Genomic DNA, 22,522 nt, shown 5'->3' with positions numbered 1-22,522 from the left:
GAATGATCTGTAAAATGTAGTAGTGGAGGCTGGTACTATTATCAAGTAGAAGGTATGTAACTGTACCTTTAAGAGAGGGAGAATGCTGTTCTGAACTGAGAGATTACAAGCAACTGTGAAAGACATTCTTGAAAATCTTTTATGAACTGTCAAGTTTCACAAAATCCTTCCTCTCGCAGAGAGACCAGAATTGCATGCAATATTCCAAAAGTGGCTGAGCCAATGTCCTGTACAGCTGCAACGTGATCTCCAGGCCTTCTTCACTATCCTATCTACTGCAACTCCACTTTCAAGGAACTATGACAAGACGACAGTCCCAGAGTGTACTGAAAAATTGAAAATATGTAACATTTGGCTGCGAAATGGATACCGGAGTTTGGATGCTGTTTTGACAATAATTCAAATTTAACCAGTTTAAATTATGCCCCAGGATACTAAAACCCAATCAAGTTTGAATTTATTAGTTTGATGTTGGCTAAACAATGAGACGATCTGACGTTGGCAGGTACAGGAACGCAGACATTTTTAAAATTGGTCAGAGAGCAACCGCCATAGACAGAGAAACTGCTGGAAAGCTAATTGCCCATCTAACATCTTGCTCTCAAATAAATTAGAAAACACTCTCTATCAAAATTACCTTTTCATGTGAAACATACTAGCAGTTAAAGGAAAAGGGACAACCCAGGGAGATCAGTAGCTCAGTAGATCAACTTAGAAGAGTGAAGACACAGAATAAGAGACTGTATGGTTTTAAGATTAAACTAATGCATTTTTTTGTAAGTATCTTAATGGAACAGTATATTGTTATAGAGTTGGAGTCAGAGAGTAAGCAGTTAAGAGGGGTTTAGATTTGTGAATAGTTTGTTATGTTTAATGTTCACTTTTGCAGTAATAAAATAAATTGTTATTTTCTTTAAACAGTGAGATTTACGAGTTTTCTGTAACTCATTGTTTAACAGATTACGAGGCGAGGTGAGCTTTTCTGGCTGTTTGGTTTAATTAACAGAAAAGGTTCACCTCCATGCCAAAACAGCATAATTATGGCATTTAAAAGGAATCTGGATGGATATATGAATAGGGAGGGTTTGGTGGGATACAGACCAAATGCTGGCAAATGAGACTAGATTTATTTAGGACATCTGGTCAGTCGGGAGAAGTTTGACTGAAGGGTCTATTTCCATGCTGTACATCTCTATGACAGTGGTAGTTTTCCTACCTCTGAGCCAGAAGGAACACATGAATAGGAGGAGGTCATTCAGCCCTTTGAGCCTGCTCCAGCCTTCAAGAAGATCATAGCTGATCTGTCTCCTAACTCCATATACTTGCCTTGGGCCTATATTTCTTGATATCCTTGCTTCATTAAAAAATTTATGTTTCGGATTTAAAGTTAACAATTAAATTAGTATTAACTGCCATTTGGATGGCCAGGTTCAAGTCCCACCTGCTCAGAGGTGTGCATCACTATCTCTGAACATCACAATAAAACAAAGAACTGCAGATGTCAGAGATATGAAACAAAATAGAAATTGCTGAACAAACTGATGAGAAGTCAATGGACCTAAATCGCTAGCATTCCTTTCTTCTCACAGGTGCTGCCAGACTTGCTGAGTTTCACCAGCAGTATCTGTTATTGTTACCACTTCCGAAATGATTGATTCAAATATTTCTGAAAATGAAAAGTCAAAATTAGGAATTAAGGCAGCGGCAAGCTGGAATCACTTGAGCATAGCGACTTGAGTACTTTTCAGTGAGCATTGGGCAGTTACTTGAACGGTGAAGCAGTTAATCCCCTGTTCTGCTCCCTGTTCCACCCCTTCAAGAAACAGCAATCAGTTTCCATTTTGTGCAGTGCAGTTTACATTTTCTGTCACAAACTTCCAGTTCTAGTACAGTAATTGGGAGTTGAGCTTGCCCATAGGCCAGTGAGGGCACTTCCCACACAGTGGTTAGCACTGCTGCCTCACAGCTCCAGAGACCTGGGTTCAATTCCCGCCTCAGGTGACTGACTGTGTGGAGTTTGCACATTCTCCCCGTGTCTGCGTGGGTTTCCTCCGGGTGCTCCGGTTTCCTCCCACAGTCCAAAGATGCGCAGGTCAGGTGAATTGGCCATGCTAAATTGCCCGTAGTGTTAGGTAAGGGGTAGATGTAGGGGTATGGGTGGGTTGCGCTTTGGTGGGTCGGTGTGGACTTGTTGGGCCGAAGGGCCTGTTTCCACACTGTAAGTAATCTAATCTAATCTAACTGTCACCTCTGGATATTCGATAATATTACCATCAGCGAATCCCACACTTTAAACATCCTGGAGTTTACCACTGACCAGAAATTGAAGTGGGCTAGTAATATTAAGGTATTACATGGAGGGAATGGCTGAAGACCGGCATCTGTGATGCTGGGGACCTCTGAAGAAAGATGAGCTAAATGATCCGCTTGGCCTTTCTGGCTGAAGATTCTTGCAAATTCTTCATTCTTATCTTTTGCATTGATATGTTGGGTTCTGAAATTATTGATGATGGGGATGTTTCTGGAGCCTTCTCTTAATGTGAATTTTTTAATTGTCCACCACCATCCATGGTTAGATGTGGCAGGTCTGCAGAGCTTAGATCTGCTCTGTTTGCTTTGTCTATCACTTGCTGCTTATGCTGTTTGGCACATAAGTAATCCAGTTTTTGGCTTCATCAGGTTAACAGCTCATTTTTAGGCACGCCAAGTGAAATCTTGGCATGCCCTCCTGCACTCATCATTGAAACAGAGTTGATCCCTAAATTGATGGTTATGATAAAATAGGGGATATGTTGGGCCATGATTGAGTACAATACAGGTTTGTTCAAAGTCTATCCCATTTATCACAGTGGAAGTGCCAGACAACACATTCGAGAATATTCTCAATGTGAAGATGAGACTTTATCTCCTCAGGGATGGTGTTGTGGTCACACTTACTGATATTGTCATGGACAGATGCAAGTGTGGCTGCAGATTGGTGAGGATTACGTCAACATTAGTGTCCTCATTAGCTGCTATAGACCGAATCTAACAGCTACGTCCTTTATGCCAGGACCATGTAGGCCCTGGGCTTCCTCCATCGCCACTCCCTCTCCACCTGACTTGAAGAAGAACACCTTAGCTTCCGCCTCAGAACCCTTCAACCCCAGGGCGTCAATGTGGACTTCACCATTTTCCAAATTTCCCCTCCCTCCCACCTTACCCCAGTTCCAACCTTCCAGCTCAGCACCGCCCTCATGATCTGTCCCACCTGTCAATCTTGCTTCCCACCTCTCCGTTCCACCCTCCTCTCCGACCTATCACCTTTACCCCCAGCTCCATCCACCTATTGCACTCTCAGCTACCTTCTCCCCATCCCCACCCCCCTCCCATTTATCTCTCAACCCAAGGCTCCCAACTTCATTCCTGATGATGGGCTCTGGCTCGAAATGTCGATATCCCTGCTCCTTGGATGCTGCCTGACCTGCTATGCTTTTCCAGCAACACACACTCAACTCTGATCTCCAACATCTACAGACCTCACTGTCTCCTTTATGCCTTGGCCAACTCAGTCAGCAATGGTGCTGCTTAGCCATTCTTGGTGGTGGACATTAACATGCCCCACCTATGTTACATTCTACAGCATTGCAACCCTCAGTGCTTCCTCCAAGTGTTGTTCAAAGTGGATGTTGTTCATCAGCTGAGTGGGAGTGCGGTAGTATTTGCTCATCACAAGATTTCCTTGATCAAATTTGATCTAATGTCATTACATTTTATGGGGTGTGAGGTAAATGTTGAGGACATCTCCACCCAAAGGCATTCAACTGTTCACCATCTCTGTTGGGACTGTCCTGCTGGTGGGATTCAAAATCCGGTCCCAACCTGGGACTCTGGGCTTTAGTCAAGTGACAGCACAACTTAGGGCCATTACCACTTCCTGAACACAGGGTGCACCTCAGCTTCTTGGTATGCACTCACTTATCACTTATCTCAACACTTGCAGTTTCTATGCCTTGCCATGCTGCATACTTGTTAGCACACTAACGTTTCAGTAAGCATCAGTTCGATATGCCCTTTAGTGCAGAAAATCAGGCAGGCTGCTTGTCAGTATGGAATTGCTTTGGGGGAGGATTTGGGGAGGTTAGTAGAATGCCTTGCGCACCAATAGAGGCATAGCCTTAAGTGGTATTGCCACTAGACTAAGTAAGAGCTGAAAATGTGTTGCTGGAAAAGCGCAGCAGGTCAGGCAGCATCCAAGGAACAGGAGAATCGACGTTTCGGGCATAAGCCTATCTTCAAAAATGGGGAAAGTGTGTCCAGCAGGCTAAGATAAAAGGTAGGGAGGAGGGACTTGGGGGATGGGCATTGGGAATGCGATAGGTGGAGGGAGGTCAAGGTGAGGGTAATAGGCCAGAGTGGGGTGGGGGCAGAGAGGTCAGGAAGAAGATTGCAGGTTAGGAAGGCGGTGCTAAGTTCGAGGGTTGGGACTGAGACAAGGTGGGGGGAGGGGAAGTGAGGAAACTGGAGAAATCTGAGTTCATCCCTTGTGGTTGGAGGGTTCCCAGGCGGAAGATGAGGCGCTCTTCCTCCAACCGTCATGTTGCCATGGTCTGGCGATTGAGGAGTCCAAGGACCTGCATGTCCTTGGTGGAGTGGGAGGGGGAGTTGAAGTGTTGGGCTACTGGGTGGTTGGGTTGGTTGGTCCAGGTGTCCCAGAGGTGTTCTCTGAAATGTTCCGCAAGTAGGCGGCCTGTCTCTCCAATATAGAGGAGGCCACGTCAGGTGCAGCGGATGCAATAGATGATGTGTGTGGAGGTGGAGGTGCAGGTGAATTTGTGGCAGATATGGAAGTGTCCCTTGGGGCCTTGGAGGGATGTAAGGGGAGGTGTGGGCGCAAGTTTTGCATTTCTTGCGGTTGCAGGGGAAGGTGCCGGGAGTGGAGGTTGGGTTGGTGGGGGGTGTGGACCTGACAAGGGAGTCGCGGAGGGAGTGGTCTTTTCGGAACGCTGATAGGGGAGGGGAGGGAAATATGTCCCTGGTGGTGGGGTTCGTTTGGAGGTGGCAGAAATGACAAAGGATGATACGCTGGACATGTAGGTTGGTGGGGTGGTAGGTGAGGACCAGTGGGGTTCTGTCCTGGTGGTGGTTGGAGGGGCGGGGCTCAAGGGCGGAGGAGCGGGAATTGGAAGAGATGCGGTGGAGGGCATCGTTGACTATATCTGGGGGGAAATTGCGGTCCTTGAAGAAGGAGGCCATATAGGTGGTACGGTTTTGGAACTGGTCCTCCTGGGAGCAGATGCGGCGGAGACGAAGGAATTGGGAATATGGGATGGTGTTTTTACAGGGGGCAGGGTGGAAGGACGTGGAGTCGAGGTAGCTGTGGGAGTCGGTCGGTTTATAGTAAATGTCCGTGTCGATTCGGTCACCCGAGATAGAATGGAAAGGTCTAGGAAGGGGAGGGAGGAGTCTGAAACTCCAGGTGAATTTGAGGTCGGGGTGGAAGGTGTTGGTAAAGTGGATAAACTGTTCAACCTTCTCGTGGGAGCACGAGGCAGTGCCGATACAGTCATCGATGTAGCAGAGGAAAAGGTGGGGGGGTGGGGCCAGTGTAGCTGCGGAAGATGGACTGTTCCACATATCCTACGAACAGGCAGGCATAGCTGGGGCCCATGCGGGTGCCCATGGCTACTCCTTTGGTTTGGAGGAAGTGGGAGGATTGGAAAGAGAAGTTGTTCAGGGTGAGAACCAGTTCAGTCAGTCGAAGGAGGGTGTCGGTGGAAGGGTACTGGTTGGTACGGCGGGAAAGGAAGAAGCGGAGGGCTTTAAGTCCTTCATGATGGGGGATGGAGGTGTACAGGGACTGGATGTCCATGGTGAAGAGAAGGCGTTGGGGACCAGGGAAGCGAAAATCATGGAGGAGGTGGAGGGCGTGGGTGGTGTCCTGGACGTAGGTGGGGAGTTCTTGGCCTAAGGGGGACAGGACCGTGTCCGACTCTCCAAAGTGTATCTCCACCCAGATCCACTCCACCTGCACCACTTAGCCTACACATCCCTGGACACTATAGATACTTTAGCTTGGCCAATTCACCTAATCTATGTAACTTTGTACCATGGGAGGAAACCAGAGCACCCGACAAAACGCACGCAGACACGGGGAGAAAGTGCAAACTCCACATTCACTGCAGCTGGAATCAAACCTGGGTCCCTGGTGCTGATAGGCAGCAGTGCTAAATACTAAGCCACCATGTTTTTGGGCTCTGGGTGAGATCTTTACAGGCAGGACAAACCCAACAGATGTGGCAGAACAGCTGTATGGATTTAAGAGGGATTTGCCCAAGCAGTCTTCAGCGTTTCCTCTGGATCCCATGAAGTCTCATAGCCTCAGATCAAACATGGGACAGGAAATGTCTTAATAAATGCACACTCCCCAAACCCCAATTCCACTCAGCTGATGAATGAACACTCCTCTAAATTGAACAACACTTGGAGCAGCAGGGATATCACAGACAGAAGAGCTTGAGCAGTCAAGCCTTGGAGGCAGGGAGGAGAAAGGGAGGAAGGACAGGCATTTGTAGAAATGGGAATATCAAAGATGACAGGAGGATGCTCAAGGTGAAAGCAGACAGCATCAGAGGATATACATGGTAGATTACGGGGGAAGGAGGCAGGTGTTATTGACTACTGAGCAATGGTTGAGGGATAAATCTTGTACAGGCGCCAGGAACATCTCTTGTCTATTTTTTGAACAGTGATGGGACAATGAACAGCAGACAAGTTAAATCTCTCAAAAATTATCACCAACAATCCTCAGCAAAATCCTACCAATCCACTGACAGAACAGGCTCTCGAGGCACAGTGCCCTTTTTTATGCCAGTATCTGCAGCACTGAAGCACTGTTTACTGCCAATCTGCTGCATTGGACAGGGCACATCATCCATATGACAGATGCAAACATTCAAAGTTCTCTACTTTAAGTTTGGTCACGGCAAGTGGTCGCCAGGAGCGCAGAAAAAATCCTTCAAGGACATCTCTAATGCCTCAATGCAAAAAAGGAATGTCCCCATTGATTCTTAGGAATCTATTGCCTTAGATCACCCAAACTGAAGTGAACCAACTTAAGTACTTCCAACAGGTTCAGGTGAAACCCCAGCACAAACAGCAGAAGGACATGCAACCACCTGAGCGTCCCACACACCACCTCTTCAAACACCATCTGCCCCACCTGCGTGTGCAGATCCAGCACTGAACTGTTCAGACACCTCTGGAACCACAACACCAGACTGGAAGAGATCATCTTCAGTCCTGAGGGGCAGTCGAACGAGAGGAGGATGGGATATTAGTCTTGCATTAATCATGTTAAAAGTTATCACCTTCAGTGGGGTTGCACTGAACTGTCAGTTTAGATTACAACGAAGTAGGACTTGAATTCTTTATAATTGCTGATGCAAAGCCAAATGTGCTACTGAGAGAAAGTGAGGACCACAGATGCTGGAGATCAGAGTCAAGAGGGTGGTGCTGGAAAAGCACAGCAGGCCAAGCAGCATCCGAAGAGCACGGAAATCAATGTTTCGGGCATAAGCCCTTCATCAGGAAATGAAAGGTGGTGACCTTGGGTGGAAAGTAGCTAAGAATGCGATAGGTAGATAGGTCAGAGAGGAGGGTAGAGCAGATAGATGGAAAAGGTGATGGACAAGTCAGGAGGGCGGTGCCAAGTTGGGAGGCATGGGACTGGGATAATTGGGGGGAGATAGGAAATGAGGAAACTAGTGAAATCCATATTGATCCTGGATCCTGGTTGGTTGCAGTGTCCCAAGTCGGAATATGAGTTGTTACTCCTCCAGGCATCGGGTGGTAAGTGTTTTGGCGATGGAGAAGGCTCAGGCCCTGCATGTCCTTTGCAAAGTAGGAGGGAGAGTTGAAGTATTCAGCCATGGGGCCTCACCAGTCTCCTCATTTCCCTTGCCCCCTTACCCAGTTCCAAACCTCCAACTCGGTACTGCCCTCCTGACCAGTCCATCACCATTCCCATCTATCCGCTCCACCCTCCTCTCCGACCTATCACCTTCTCCCCCACCTTCATTTCATTATCGCATTCTCAGCTACCTTCCCCCAAATCCCAACTCCCACCCATTTATCTCTCAGCTCCCCCCAGCCCACAAGCCTCATTCCTAATGAAGGGCTTATCCTCAAAACATTGATTCTCATGTTCCTCAGATCCTGACTGACTTGCTGTGCTTTTCCAGCACCACAATCTCAAATGTGCTACTGAGCTAAGATTAAGACAAATTTATTAAACACAAGATTAAGATAAATTTATCTGACAAATTTATTAAACACAAGTAGTCTGAATTTTCCAAAAAATTTTTTTTGATTTTTTTTTAATGTATATTAAAAATAAAAAGACCAAGTTAGAAGTGCTGCAAATGTGAAATAAAATTTATGTAAATTATTTATTAAGTTCCAAGGAAGAATCTCACCAAAAATATTAACCTTCAGATGAAGAAAATTTCCAACATAGTTTGCACTTATCCTGTAAAGCCTCTTAAAAATTCTCAAGAAACCGGAATTTTTTCACTGATGAATGCTTCTGTTGGAGATTTGTTCAATTCAAAGCAGCCATTTTTTTTTTTTTTTTTAGATTAGATTACGTACAGTGTGGAAACAGGCCCTCCGGCCCAACAAGTCCACACCGGCCCGCCGAAGCGTAACCCACCCATACCCCTACATCTACATCTACCCCTTACCTAACACTACGGGCAATTTAGCATGGCCAATTCACCTAACCTGCACATCTTTGGACTGTGGGAGGAAACCGGAGCACCCGGAGGAAACCCATGCAGACACGGGGAGAACGTGCAAACTCCACACAGTCAGTCGCCTGAGGCGGGAGTTGAACCCGGGTCTCTGGCGCTGCGAGGCAGCAGTGCTAACCACTGTGCCACCGTGCCGCCCACATAGTAAAAGCCTGGAAACCATTTTGAATCTCATATTAGAGTCTGGTTGCCAAGCTGGTACTTTCCCAGGGTCAGCAAGACAGTTGGCCTGATAAATGAATTCTTTCCTTGCATCGTTCTTCTCTTTGGCAAGAACCTATTGTATACTATCACTTGCTTATCAGCTACTTAACAACACTGTTCCGATATCACGTGACTGAGGCTAGTGACTGGACAAAGTACCTAACTTGATCATTATCCTGCAATTAACAGTTTGCTAATTGATAAATGATTATGATCTATATGATCACGCAACTCTCTGTATCTCATCGGAGTGACTTGTGACCATTCGGTCGACTTGTCTCTCACCCGAGTTCACGAATTAACTCAAGGTTTGTGTGGCGCAGTTTACTTTCCCTTACATTGGACCACTACGAGCAAGTCACACACTGCATAATTCATTTCATCCCCATTCAGTAACACAGCTGTAACCAATCGTCTGAAACCTACTAAAGATTCGTGAACTCAAATCAAGTTCCACAAAAAAAATCACAGTGAACATGATATTTCACTTTAAAAAGTGAAGCTAATTTCTGCCATATGTCATCAGTCACCCATTAAAAACTGACCACTTTTGGTTTAAAAGTTCAGCGTTCAGCAGTTAACTGTCTTCCAAGTCATTCTCAAGGTAGCAATACCAAGACTTTTCAAATGTTACTAATATTGTTACCAAAGACATTTCCCCATTTCTGATCAATTTTTAAATTAAAAAAAAATACAAAATTTTACAGCACTGTTTTTACATATTAGGAAATATGTTTGACTCTGCATAAAACAATAGATTTGAGTTAAATTATCTGTGAGGAAAGGGTTCATCTGCAAGCCAATTGCTCCAACATGGTTCAAAATGACATCCAATGGTAATGGTACAACAAATGGTCATTGGTTAAACTTTAACTCAAATTCTTAAATAGCTTTACAAACAAATTCTGTGTGTTCCGCTCAGGGCAATCTTTCAAACCATTCGACATTTCATTATCACTACATGGTAAGGTTGTGTGATGACCAAGTTTCTTAAGTCATTACCTGAGGATTTTCAAGTATTCTTTGTATCCCTTTCATCAGGCGAGTAAGAAATGTCACTCTTTCTGTATTGCTAAACAATGACCTCCTCACTGAAGCAAGTTGGGCTAAACAGGAAAGTGCCTAGGAAATCAAGGATACAAGAATAAATCGCAACAGAAGGAGTAAACAATGTCCCTATCACAACTGGATATTAATCAATACACAAGCGCAGTTGAGCTCATTTAGAGTCAAATTTGGCATCTAAAGTCTTCAACTAAAAAGGAAGAAATTTCCAATCAATGAAGTAAAATTTACTAATTAAAATCAAATTTTCAAGTTTTATTCAGTCTGTGAACATTTAACAGTTTACTGTCACTTTTCCAAGACGTAATGTTCACCTGCTTTTCCGTGCACATTAGAATTTAAGACCTTCATTCAAGGAAACAATAGCAAGAATAATACTAGTTTCCAGAGTTACCATTTAGCATGCATGGCAACATAATTTCTACACTGCATAGGTCTAGTGGCCAAATAACATTATCCAACTAACGTGACCAAAAACTAATGAACCTAAGATCACTCACTGGCAACTTGTGAAATCTTGCTGCGTATAAATTGACCACCTTGATTGCCCATATAACTGATTGATTCTGAAATACTTTTATTGCCTTTGCTGTTGAATTCATGTATCGTCGGATATTGGAGTGAGTCTGGGAAAATTTAAAGAACAGTGAAATTCACAACTAATCTGGGAGGAATCTGTTTGGGAAAGGTCACAGCACAGAAGCAGATAAGTGGATTTTAAGTGTGGCCTTAAAATAAGTCGACAGTAGTGAGTAGAGTGGGTACTTTCTTGAATATGTTTTATTGAGCTCTGTCTCTTGATTAAACTTAAAATATAAGCCATAAATATGAATTTAACCTGCAGCAGTGTTTTGTAGAGGAATAAGACAGTACTATATTCTGGGTCTGTAGATTGAAAGAAGCAAAAATGGCTTTTAGTAGAATGATATGCTCTTCTTGTTGGATGGTGGGAGTTTAGGGAGAGTTTATGGGTTGCTGAGGATTATATCTGCAATAAATGCAGTTGGTTGCGAATCCTATCAGATCGAATGGATCAGTTGGAGAGGCAGTTAGAGGCAATGAGGAGTTTACAAGAACAAGGAGATGTGATGGATGGCAGTTACAGGAAGGGGGGAAAGTCTCAGATACAGTAACATAGATGGGTTAACTCCAACAAAGGTAAGAGAGGTAGGCAGGTAGTGCAGGAGTCTTCTGTGGCTATACACATTTCAAACAACTATGCTGTTTTGGAAAATGTAGGGGGTGATAGACACTCAGGAATACGTAGCACAAACAGCCAAGTTTCTAGTATTGAGACTGGCTCTAATGTAATGAGAGGTACGTCGGGCTCCAAGCAATCGATTTTGTTAGGGGACTCTCTACACCCAAGGTACAGACAGACATTTCTGTGGCCAGCAGCGACATATCAGAATGGTGTGTTGCTTCCTTAGTGCCAGGATTAAGGATTTTTAAAAAATGTTTTGCTGGAAAAGCACAGCAGGTCAGCCAGCATCAAAGGAGCAGGAGAATCAACATTTCGGGCATAAGCCCTTCCTCAGGAATCGGGATTAAGAATGTCTTAGAGAGGGTGCAGAATGTTCTCAAGCAGGAGAGGGACCAGCAGTAGGTCATTGTACACAATGGAACCAACATAGGAAGAGAAAAGGTTGAGATTCTGAAGGGAGATTACAGAGAGTTAGGCAGGAATTTAAAAAGGAGGTCCTTGAGAGTAGTAATATCTTGTAGTGAAGGCAGGAATAGGAGGATAGAGCAGATGAATACATGGCTGAGGAGCTGGTGTATGGGAGAAGGATTCACATTTTTGGATCATTGGAAGGTGTTTTGGGGTAGAAGTGACTTGTACAAGAAGGACAGACTGCTCCTAAAGGGGACTAATATATTGGCAGGGAGATTTACTAGAGCTGCTTAAACTAGTAAGGTGTGCGTGTGTGTGCGCGCATGTGTGTGGGGGCGGGGGGGGGGAAGCGAAGTGGATATCATAGCAATTGCAGAAACGTGGCTCAGAGATGGACAGGACTGGCAGCTTAAATGTTCCAGGATACAAATGCTACAGAAAGTTCAGAAAGGGAGGCAAGAGAGGACGGGTTGTGGCATTTTTGATAAGGGATAGCATTACAGCTGTACTGAGGGAGGATATTCCCGAAAACACATCCAACGAAGGTATTTGGGTGGAACTAAGAAATAAGAAAGAGGTGATCACCTTATTGTGATTGTATTATAGACCCCCAAATAGTCAGAGGGAAATTGAGAAACAAATTTGCAAGGAGATCTCAGTTATCTGTAAGAATAATAGGGTGGTTATCGGGATTTTAACTTTCTAAACATAGACTGGGACTGTTATAGTGTTTAGATGGAGAGGAAGTTGTAAAGTGTGTACAAGAAAGTTTCTTATTCAGTATGTTGATGTACCTACTAGAGAAGGTGCAAAATTTGTCCTATATTTGGGAAATAAGGCAGGGCAGGTGACTGAGGGGGGCAGCAGTTTGGGGCCAGCAACTATAATTCTATTAGTTTTAAAATAGTGATGGAAAAGAATAATCCAAATCTAAAAGTTTAAGTTCGAATTTGCATAAAGCTAATTTTGACAGTATTAGGCAAGAACTTTCAAAAGCCGATTGGGTGCAGATGTTCAGAGAGAAAGAGACAGCTGGAAAATAGGAAGCCTTCAGGAATGAGATAACAAGGAAATCATGTCTCACAAACTTGACTGAGTTTTTTGATGAAGGAACAAAGAGGATTGATGAGAGCAGAGTGGTGGACATGATCTAGGTGAACTTCAGTAAAGTGTTCAACAAGATTCCCCATGGGAGACTGGTTAGCAAGGTTAGATGTCATGGAATACAGGGAGAACTAGCCATTTGGATACGGAACTGGCTCAAAGGTAGAAGACAGAGGGTGCAAATGGAGGTTTGCTTTTCAGACTGGAGGCCTGTGAACAGTGGAATGCCACAAGGATCAGTGCTGGGTCCACTACTTTTCATCACTTATATAAATTATTTGGATCTGAGCATAAAGGGTATAGTTAGTAAGCTTGCAGATGACACCAAAATTGGAGGTGTAGTGGACAGTGAAGTAGGTTACCTCAGATTACAACAGGATCTTGATCAAATGGGCCAATGGGCTGAGAAATGTCAGGCATCGTTTAATTTAGATAAATGCAAGGTGCTGCATTTTGGGAAAGCAAATCTTGGCAGGACCTATACACTTAATGGTAAAGTCCTTGGGAGTGTTGCTGAACAAAAAGACCTTGGAGTGCAGGTTCATAGCTCCTTGAAAGTGGAGTCGTAGGTAGACAGGATGGTGAAGCCAGCGTTTGGTATGCTTTCCTTTATTGGTCAGAGTATTGAGTACAGGAGTTGGGAGGTCATGTTGGGGCTGTACAGGACGTTGGTTAGGCCACTGTTGGAATATTGTGTGCAATTCTGGTCTCCTTCCTATCGGAAAGATGTTGTGAAACTTGAAAGGGTTCAGAAAAGATTTACAAGGGGGTTGCCAGGGTTGGAGGATTTGAGCTATCGGGAGAGGTTGAATAGGCTTGGGCTGTTTTCCTTGGAGCATCAGAGGCTGATGAATAGACAAAGTCTTTTCCCTGGGGTGGAGGAGTCCAGAACTAGAGGGCATAGGTTTAGGGTGAGGGGGAGGGGGAAAGATATAAAAGAGACCTAAGAGGCAACTTTTTCATTCGGAGAGTGGTACGCATATGGATTGAGCTGCCAGAGGAAGTGGTGGAGACTGGTACAATTGCAACATTTAAAAGGCATCTGGATAGGTATATGATTAGGAAGGGTTTAGAGGGATATGGGCCAAGTGCTGGCAAATGGGACCAGATTGGGTTGAGATATCTGGTCGGCATGGACAAGTTGGATAGCAAGGTCTGTTTCCGTGCTGTACGTCTCTATGACTATTATCGATGAGGTACTAGATAAACGCAAATTAAATCTGACAAATTTTCCTACAGTTCCAAGTATCAGCTGTATAACACGACAAGAGGGGAGGCAAGAGTTCAGGAAATAAGGCTTATCAGCATGAAATCAGGAATTCTATAAACTGAAATACTCTCGGCAGAGATGAGAGAAGTTAGAAATTTTGCTGTGCTCCAGATACCCAACAAATACTGATCCAATTGGCTTAACTGTAGGAGACGGAGTGGTGGGGAGGGTTGTTTGTCAGACTGGAAGCCAGTCACCACAGTGTTCCACAGGGCTCGGTTCTTGACCCTTTGTTTGTTTGTTTGTTTGTCATTTACTTAAGCGATTTGGATGAGAAAATCAAAGGCATGGTTAGTAAGTTTGGGGGCGACACCACATAGTGGACAGTGAAGAAGGTTTTCGAAGGTTACAAAGGGGTCTTGGACAGATGGGTCAATGGGCTGAAAAATGGCGCTGGAGTTCAATTTGGATAAATGTGACCTATTGCATTTTGGTACAATAAGTGTTGGGCTTAGACAATTAATGGTAGGGCCTATCTTAAGGGTCGTGTCTTAAAACAGAGGTACCAAAGGGTGCAGGTACATAATTCTTTGAAGTTTGCATTACATGGCGACATGGTGGTTAAAAAGGTGTTTGACACGTTTGCCTTCACTGCTCAGTTCTGAATTGGGAAGTCATGTTGAAGTTGTACAGAACATTGGTGAGGCCTCTACTGGAATATTGTGTCCAGAATTGGTTGCCTAATTATAGGAAGGATATTATTAAGCTGGAAAGGGTTCAGAAGAGATTTACGAGGATGTTGCCTGGTATGGAAGGTTCGAGTTATAAAGAAAGACTGGATAGTCTGGGAGTTCTTCCACTGGAGTGTAGGTGATTGACAGGCAGCTGTATACAAGTTTATAAAACAAATCAGAGGTATAGATAGAGTTAATGTTACTTGTCTTTCTTCTAGGATTGGGGATTTCAAGATGAGGGGGCACATATTTAAAGGTGACAGGAGAGAGATTTAAAAAAGACACGAGGCGCAAACGTTTTGCACAGAGGGTGTTTTGAACCTCTTAAGGAAGTGGTGGATGTAGGTACAATTGTAATGTTTAAAAGACATTTGGATAAGTACATGAATAAGAAAAGTTTGGAGGGATATGGGCCAGGAGCAGGCAGGTGGGACTAATTTGGTTTGGGATTATATTTGGCATGGACTGGTTGAACCAAAGGACCGGTTTTCCATGCTGTATGGCTCAATGACTCTCTATCTGTGGCCGTTAGCACAACCTGGAGTCATATCCATCAACAAAAGAAAACTCCAATTGCACCTGATGGGATTACTAACCCACTCCTTCATAGTATTCTCTTAGTTTTGGTGCCTTGCGGAAAAATTGTAACCTTTAATCTGAACAATCTGTTAAGCCATTACTGTGACAGCATGGAGAAAATAGGAGGCTCACTGCTGTGAAAACACTCAAAAATGATCTCAAAAAGAAACAAAAAAATATTTTATGTGCTTCATATTTACAGGATGTAGTTGAATATCTAAATCAGGAGCAACTGTGTGATCAGTGACCAATTGATCATCTGCCCTTGTGTATAAGAAACTATAATACTAAACCAGCATAATTTTCTCACTTGCCTCAAGAAAATAAAACATAACTTCATAGCTTTGAAATGAAAAACAACAAATGCTTGGACCTTTCACAAAGTTTATTTCACAAATAATCCTTTTTGAATTTCAGAGTTGGTGAGTATAACATTTTCCATGCCAACTATCAGTTTTGGTGTCAAGCAGTCTCATGTCAAGTAAAGCATTGGGTAAATATCTCAGTCCTAACTGAGAAACAACCTTCATACCACCAGTGAGAATTCAAATGCTATGGTTGCTCTGAGTGAGATTCCCAATTTAATATCAAGTTAGAGGTGGTGTTTTGCAAATCTAAATTTACATGAAGCTGGATTCAGTCTGCATAAAGGAATTTAACATTAAGCTCCTTATGGCTAAAGGCAGAAGAAACATCCATTCCAATAGAGTGGGGTTGATTGAAACACATGTCCCAGAGGTACGTATTTTTTTAATAAAGCTAACATGTTAGCTAAGCTATGCAATATGCATTAGAAATCACTGTCAAATTCACACAGTAAGACTTACCAGTGGGGAAAGTGAAGGAGGAATGCTATGATAGAGATCAAAATATAGTTGCAAGGTCGACATATCCAGTAATACTGAAAAATAATTAACAATGTAAGAGAATATCAAGGAACAGGATTTAAAATCCACGTACTATTTACTAAGAATGATTTTTTATGTTGCTCAAACATCAAGATTTGGAGATTAGCAATCCAGCAGCACTTCAAGAAAAAAAGGCTAATTATTATAGAATTTTCCACAAAAACATAAGGAAAGAAAATAACTACACAAAATACAATTGTTGATTACGTGGGTACAGGCATTGGTGAGTTACACATGGTACAGTTATGTAGTTTATTGATTGGTCATAGAGGTATATATTGGTTGGTCACAAATAGTACAAATGTTAAGATGTGTATTAGTTTAAATCACCTCGTGCAAAAATGAATTGTCAGATTCATTGCACATAGCTGAAAGAACAATAGTATTGCAGAACATGTTTATATGAACGTGTATATATGAATTCAATGAAATCTAGCTAAAGGTTGAAAAAGACTTATGAAATATTTGTCTTTACTCAAAGAAGTTAGAATACAAAAGGTCAAAAATGGTATGCAAACTCTTCATCAGACTTCTTTTGGAGTAGTGCTGTTTGAGATAACAGACTGCAGGATGGGCATATTAGCCTTGGAAGGTGTATTATCCTGATTCATCAGAATGACATGAGGTTGGATTGCATAAATTTGACACATCATGTACATTTAGGAAGTTGAGTATTGATCTGACCAAAATGTTTAAAATGAAGAAGTGATTTGAGAAGGAGAATATATTTCCTCTCGTGGACGAAATCAGATTGAGGGAGAATAACATGAAAATGAAAGGGACGCTGACGGAAGTGAAATTAGAAAGCATTTTTTTAAGAAAAAGGGTAGCAAAAATCTGGAATGCTTTTTCCAAAAGATTGGTGAGTCAACTGAGATGTCCAGTCAAGATTGACGGAGACGGATAGATTTTTATTCAGTAAGAGTATAATGAGTCAAAGAATAAAAATGAGTTACAGATTAGTCACAATTTAATTGAATTACAGAATAGGCTAACAGGATTTAAAAATAAAATGTATCCATTTGTGGGACGTGGGCATTGCTTGCTTGCTGGTCAGCATTTATTGCTAGTTCCTAGTTGCCCTTGAGAAGGTGGTGCTGCAGTTCACCTGCTGTGGGTTGATCCACAATACCATTGCGGGGGGGATTCCAGGATTTTTACCTCGTGACAATGAAGGAATGGCGATATATGTCCAAGTCACGATGGTGAGTGGCTTGGAGGAGAACTTGCAGATGATGGTATTCCCATATATTTGCTGTCCTTGTCCTGCTGGATGGAAGTGATCGTGGGTTTAGAAGGTGATGTCTGGAGATCTTTAGTGAATTTTTACAGTGGATCTTGCAGATAGTTCATACTATGGCTACTTAGCATCAGTGGTGGAGGGAGTGGGTGCTTATGGATGCTTGCCAATCAAGCGGCCTGCTTTGTCCTGGATGCTGTCAAGCTTCTTGAGTATTGCTGGAGCTACACTCATCCAGGTAAGTAGGGAGTATCTGATCACACCCCTGACTTGTACCTTATAAATGGTGGACAGGCTTTGGGGAGTCAGGTGGTGAATTACTTGCCACAGCATTCCTAGCCTCTGACCTGTGCCTGTAGCTACTGTATTTATGTGGTGAGCCCAGTTGAGCTTCTGGTCAATGATAATCCCAGCATGTTGATAGTCAGGGATTCAATGTTGGCAACACCACTGAATGTCAAAGAGCCATGGTTAGATTGGTGATGGGCATAGCCTGCCACTTGTCGGCCCAACCCTGGATACTGTCTAGATCATCTTCATCTTCCGCCTAGGAACCCTCCAACCACATGGGATGAATGTAGATTTCTCAAGCTTCCTCATTTCCCCTCCCCCCACCTTATCTCAGTCCCAACCCCTGGATTCAGCACCACCCTCTTGATCTGCAATCTTCTTCCCAACCTCTCCGCCCCCACCCCCTCTCCGGCCTATCACCCTCACCTCCTTCCATCTATCGTACTCCCAGCGCCCTTCCCCCAAATTCCACCCCCCCCCCCCAACTACCTTTTATCTCAGCCCGCTTGGCACACCAGCCTCATTCCTGAAGAAGGGCTTATGCCCGAAACGTCGATTCTCCTGCACCTCGGATGCTGCCTGGCCTGCTGCGCTTTTCCAGCACCACACTTTTCAACTCTGGTCTCCAGCAAATGCAGTCCTCACTTTCTCCTACTGTCTAGATCATCTTGCATTTGAACATGTACTGCTTGAGTATCCAAGGAGTTTTGAGTTGTTTTGAACATTGTGTAATCATCGGCAAACATCCTCACTTCTGACCTTACGGTGGAGGGAGAAAGATCATTGAGGAAGCAGCTGAAGATGTCTCGGCCTAGTACACTACCCTCAGGAGCTCCTACAGAGATGACCTGTAGCTGAAATGACTGACCTCCAAGATTCATGACCATCTTCCCATATGTCAGGTATGACTCCAACCAGCAGAGTTTGCCCCCTGATAACCAGAGATTCAAGTTTTGCTCGGGTCCCTTGATGCCACACTCAGGTGAATGCAGCTTTCATGTCAAGGGCTGTCACTCTCAGGAGAAAGTGAGGACTGCAGATGCTGGAGATCAGAGCTGAAAATGTGTTTCTGGAAAAGCGCAGCGGTCAGGCAGCATCCAAGGAGCAGGAGAATCGATGTTTCGGGTATGAGCCCTTCTTTAGGAATCAGCCCTTCTTCCTGAAGAAGGGCTCATGCCCGAAACGTCGATTCTCCTGCTCCTTGGATGCTGCCTGACCTGCTGCACTTTTCCAGCAACAGATTTTCAGGCTGTCACTCTCACCTCACCTCAGGAATTCAGCTGTTTTATCCATGTTTGAACCAAGGCTGTCATGAGGTAAGAGATGAGTGGCTCTGGCAAAAACCAAAGTGAGGTCATTGAGAAAGTTATTGCTGAGCAAGTGCTACTTGATAGCACTGTCAATGACACCTTCCATCACTTTACTGATGATTGTGAGGAGACTGATGGAACAGTAATTGATTGGGTTGGATTTGTCCTGCTTTTTATGTGCAGGACATATCTGGGCAATTTTCCACATTGTTGGGTAGATGATAGTGTTCTAACTGTCCTAGAACAGCATGGCTAGGGGAGCAACAAGCCCTGGAACCAAAATTTTCATTACTACGATATTGTCAGGACTTGTAGCCTTTAAAGTATCCAGTGTCTCCAACTGTTTCTTCATGTCACGTACAGTGAATCGAATTGGCTGAAGACTGGTACCTGTAATGCTGGGGACCACTGGAGGTGGTCAAGATGGATTATCCACTTAGTACTTCTGGCTTAAAGATTGCTGTGAAAGCTTCAGCCTCATCCTTTTGCATTGATGTACTGGGCTTTTCCATCATTGGGGATTGGAGATATTTGTGGAGCTTTCTCCAGTGAGTTGTTTAATCGTCCACCACCACCCCTGACTGGATGACTACAGAGCTTAAATCTGATCCGTTAATTGTGGGATCACTTAGCTCTTTTTATCACTTGCTGCTTATGTTGCTTGGCATGCAAGTAATTCTGTTGGTATCTTCACGAGGTTGACACCTCATTTTCAGGTATGCCTGAAGCTACTCCTAGCATGCCCTCCTGCACTCTCCATTGAACTGGGGTTAATCCCCTGGCTTGATGGTAACGGTTGAATGGAGGATATGCCAGGCCATGAGGTTAGAGTACAATTCTGCTGCTGATGATCCACAGCATTTCATGGATACCCAGTTCTGATTTGCTAGATCTGTTTGAAGTCTGTCCCATTTAGCACAGTGAAAGTGCCACACAACACAATGGAAGTTATTCCCAATGTAAAGGAGGGATTTTGTCTTCACAGGGACTGTGCAGTGGTCGCTCTTACCGATACTATCATGGACGGATATCAATCTGCCAGCTGCAGATGCAAGAATTAGGTCAATTATGTTTATCCCTCTTGTTGGTTCTCTCACTCCCTGCCGCAGACCCCGTCTATCAGCTATGCTCTTTAGATCCTGACCAGCTTGGTCAGTATTACTGCTGCTGAGCCACTCTTGGTGGTCGACATTGAAATCCTCCACCCACAGTACTTTTTGTGCCCTTGCCATCCTCAGTACTTCCTTGAAGTGCTGTTCAACATGGAGGAGTACTGATTCAGCAGCTGAGGGAGCACAATACATGTTAATCAGGAGATTTCCTTGCTCATATTTTACTGAAGGTATGATACTTTATGAGGTCCAACGTCAATGCTGAGGACCACCAGGGCCATCCCTCCTGACTGTGCCACCACCTTTGTTGGGTGTGTTGTGTTGAAGGGACAGGATGTATCTAGGAATGGTAATGGTGGTATCTGTGAAATTGAGAGGTATGGTTCCATGAGTATGGCTATGTCAGGCTGTTGCTCAACTAATCTGTGAGACAGCTCTTCAAATGTCGGCACTAGAAGCCAGATGATCATAAGGAGGACTTTGCAAGATCGACAGTGCTGTTTCTGCCATTTCCTTTTCGGGCACCTCGTTCGATGCCAAGTGACCCGTCTGGTTTCATTTCTTTGAGACTTTGCCATGATGGGTATAACTAGGTAAAATCAAGGACTGCAGATGCTGGAAACCAGATTCTTGATTAGAGTGGTGCTGGAAAAGCAGTTCAGGCAGCGTCTGAGGAGCAGGAAAATCGATGTTTCGGGCAAAAGCCCTTCATCAGGAATAGAGGCAGAATGCCTGCAAGATGGAGAGATAAATGAGAGGAGGGTGAGGGTGGGGAGAAAGTAGTATAGAGTACAATAGGTGAATGGGGGTGGGGATGGAGGTGAAAGGCCAGAGAGGAGGGTGGAGGAAGGTAGCAAAGAGTACAACGGGTGAATGGGGGTGGGGATGAAGGTGATAGGTCAGAGAGGAAGGTGGCGTAGATAGGTGGAAAGGAAGTTGGCAGAGTAGGACCAGTCATGGGGACAGTGCTGAGCTGGAAGATTGGAACTGGGGTGAGGTGGGGGAAGGGGAAATGAGGAAACTGTTGAAGTCCACATTGATGCCCTGGGGTTGAAGTGTTCTGAGGCGGAAGATGAGGCGTTCTTCCTCCAGGCGTCGGGTGGTGAGGGAACAGCGGTGAAGGAGGCCCAGGGCCTCCATGTCCTCAACTGAGTGGGAGGGTGAGTTTTTTTTAAAAAGATTAGATTACTTGCAGTGTGGAAACAGGCCCTTTGGCCCAACAAGTCCACACCGCCCTGCCGAAGCGCAACCCACCCATTCCCCTACATATACCCCTTACCTAACACTACGGGCAATTTTAGCATGGCCAATTCACCTGACCTGCACACCTTTGGACCGTGGGAGGAAACCGGAGCACCCGGAGGATACCCACGCAGACACGGGGAGAACGTGCAAACTCCACGTGAAGTTGAAATGTTGGGCAACAGGGCGGTGTGGTTGATTGGTGCGGGTGTCCCAGAGATGTTCCCTAAAACACGCTACTAGGAGGTGTCCAGTCTCCCCCGTCTAGAGGAGACTGCATCGGGAGCAACTGATACTGGTGGATGTGCAGGCAAAACTTTGATGGATGTGGAAGGCTCCTTTGGGGCCTTGGATGGAGGTGAGGGAGGTGGTGAAGGCGCATGTTTTGCAATTCCTGCAGTGGCAGGGGAAGGTGCCAGGACGGGAGGGTGGGCTGTTGAGGTGGTTGGGGGTGGACCTGATGTAGTCACGGAGGGAACGGTCTTTGCGGAAGGCGGAAAGGGGTGGGGAGGGAAATATATTCCTTGTGGTGGGGTCCATTTGGAGGTGGCGGAAATGTCGTTGGATGATTTGGTTTATGCGAAGGTTGGTAGGGTGGAAGGTGAGCACCAGGGGAGTTCTGACCTTGTTACGGTTGGAGGGGTGGGGTCTGAGGGCAGAGGTGTGGGATATGACGAGATGTGGTGGAGGGCATCTTTAACCACATGGGAAGGGAAATTGCAGTCTCTAAAGGAGGCGGCCATCTGGTGTGTTCTGTGGTGGAACTGGTCCTCCTGGGAGCAGATACGGTGGAGGCGGCGGAATTGGGGATACGGGATGGCATTTTTGCAGGAGGTAGGGTGGGAAGAGGTGTAATCCAGGTAGCTGTGGGAGTCGGTGGGTTTGTAAAAAATGTCGGTGTCAAGTCGGTCGTCATCAACCTCCTGTCACTTATAAGCATCTAGTTTCACCATCAGGAACACAAATTCATGGTCCAGGATGTAGTCATAGCACCACCAATCAGCAGTGACAATGTGATGTGAAAGTTGCTCATTATGTTATGACATAGAGAAAGACAACCAAATCAAGTTCGCCTCCCTATGCCTGTCTTCGCAACATAGTAAAAGGTTAAAATAC

The 22,522-nt window shown here is 44.6% G+C and overlaps 2 protein-coding genes across 2 annotated transcripts in view; both read right to left on the bottom strand.

The window, feature by feature from the left end:
* LOC140491823 (exportin-7-like) overlaps positions 1-7,911 on the bottom strand; it is a 95,041-nt gene extending 87,130 nt beyond the window's left edge. The window contains exon 1 of the mRNA XM_072590218.1: positions 7,813-7,911. Coding sequence (XP_072446319.1) covers positions 7,813-7,911 — 99 coding nt within the window. The remainder of the gene's footprint in view (positions 1-7,812) is intronic.
* A 2,075-nt stretch (positions 7,912-9,986) lies between these two features.
* LOC140491822 (ran-binding protein 17-like) overlaps positions 9,987-22,522 on the bottom strand; it is a 235,240-nt gene continuing 222,704 nt past the window's right edge. The window contains exons 9-10 of the mRNA XM_072590217.1: positions 16,131-16,204; positions 9,987-10,118 (exon numbers count right to left, since the gene is read on the bottom strand). Of these exons, the coding sequence (XP_072446318.1) occupies positions 9,987-10,118; positions 16,131-16,204 (206 nt within the window). The remainder of the gene's footprint in view (positions 10,119-16,130; positions 16,205-22,522) is intronic.

The sequence above is a fragment of the Chiloscyllium punctatum genome, chromosome 20 (assembly GCF_047496795.1).
Source record: "Chiloscyllium punctatum isolate Juve2018m chromosome 20, sChiPun1.3, whole genome shotgun sequence".
Lineage (NCBI taxonomy): Eukaryota > Metazoa > Chordata > Chondrichthyes > Orectolobiformes > Hemiscylliidae > Chiloscyllium > Chiloscyllium punctatum.
The sequence above is the reverse complement of the archived record's forward strand: the minus strand, read 5'-3'. Positions and strand labels throughout refer to the sequence as shown.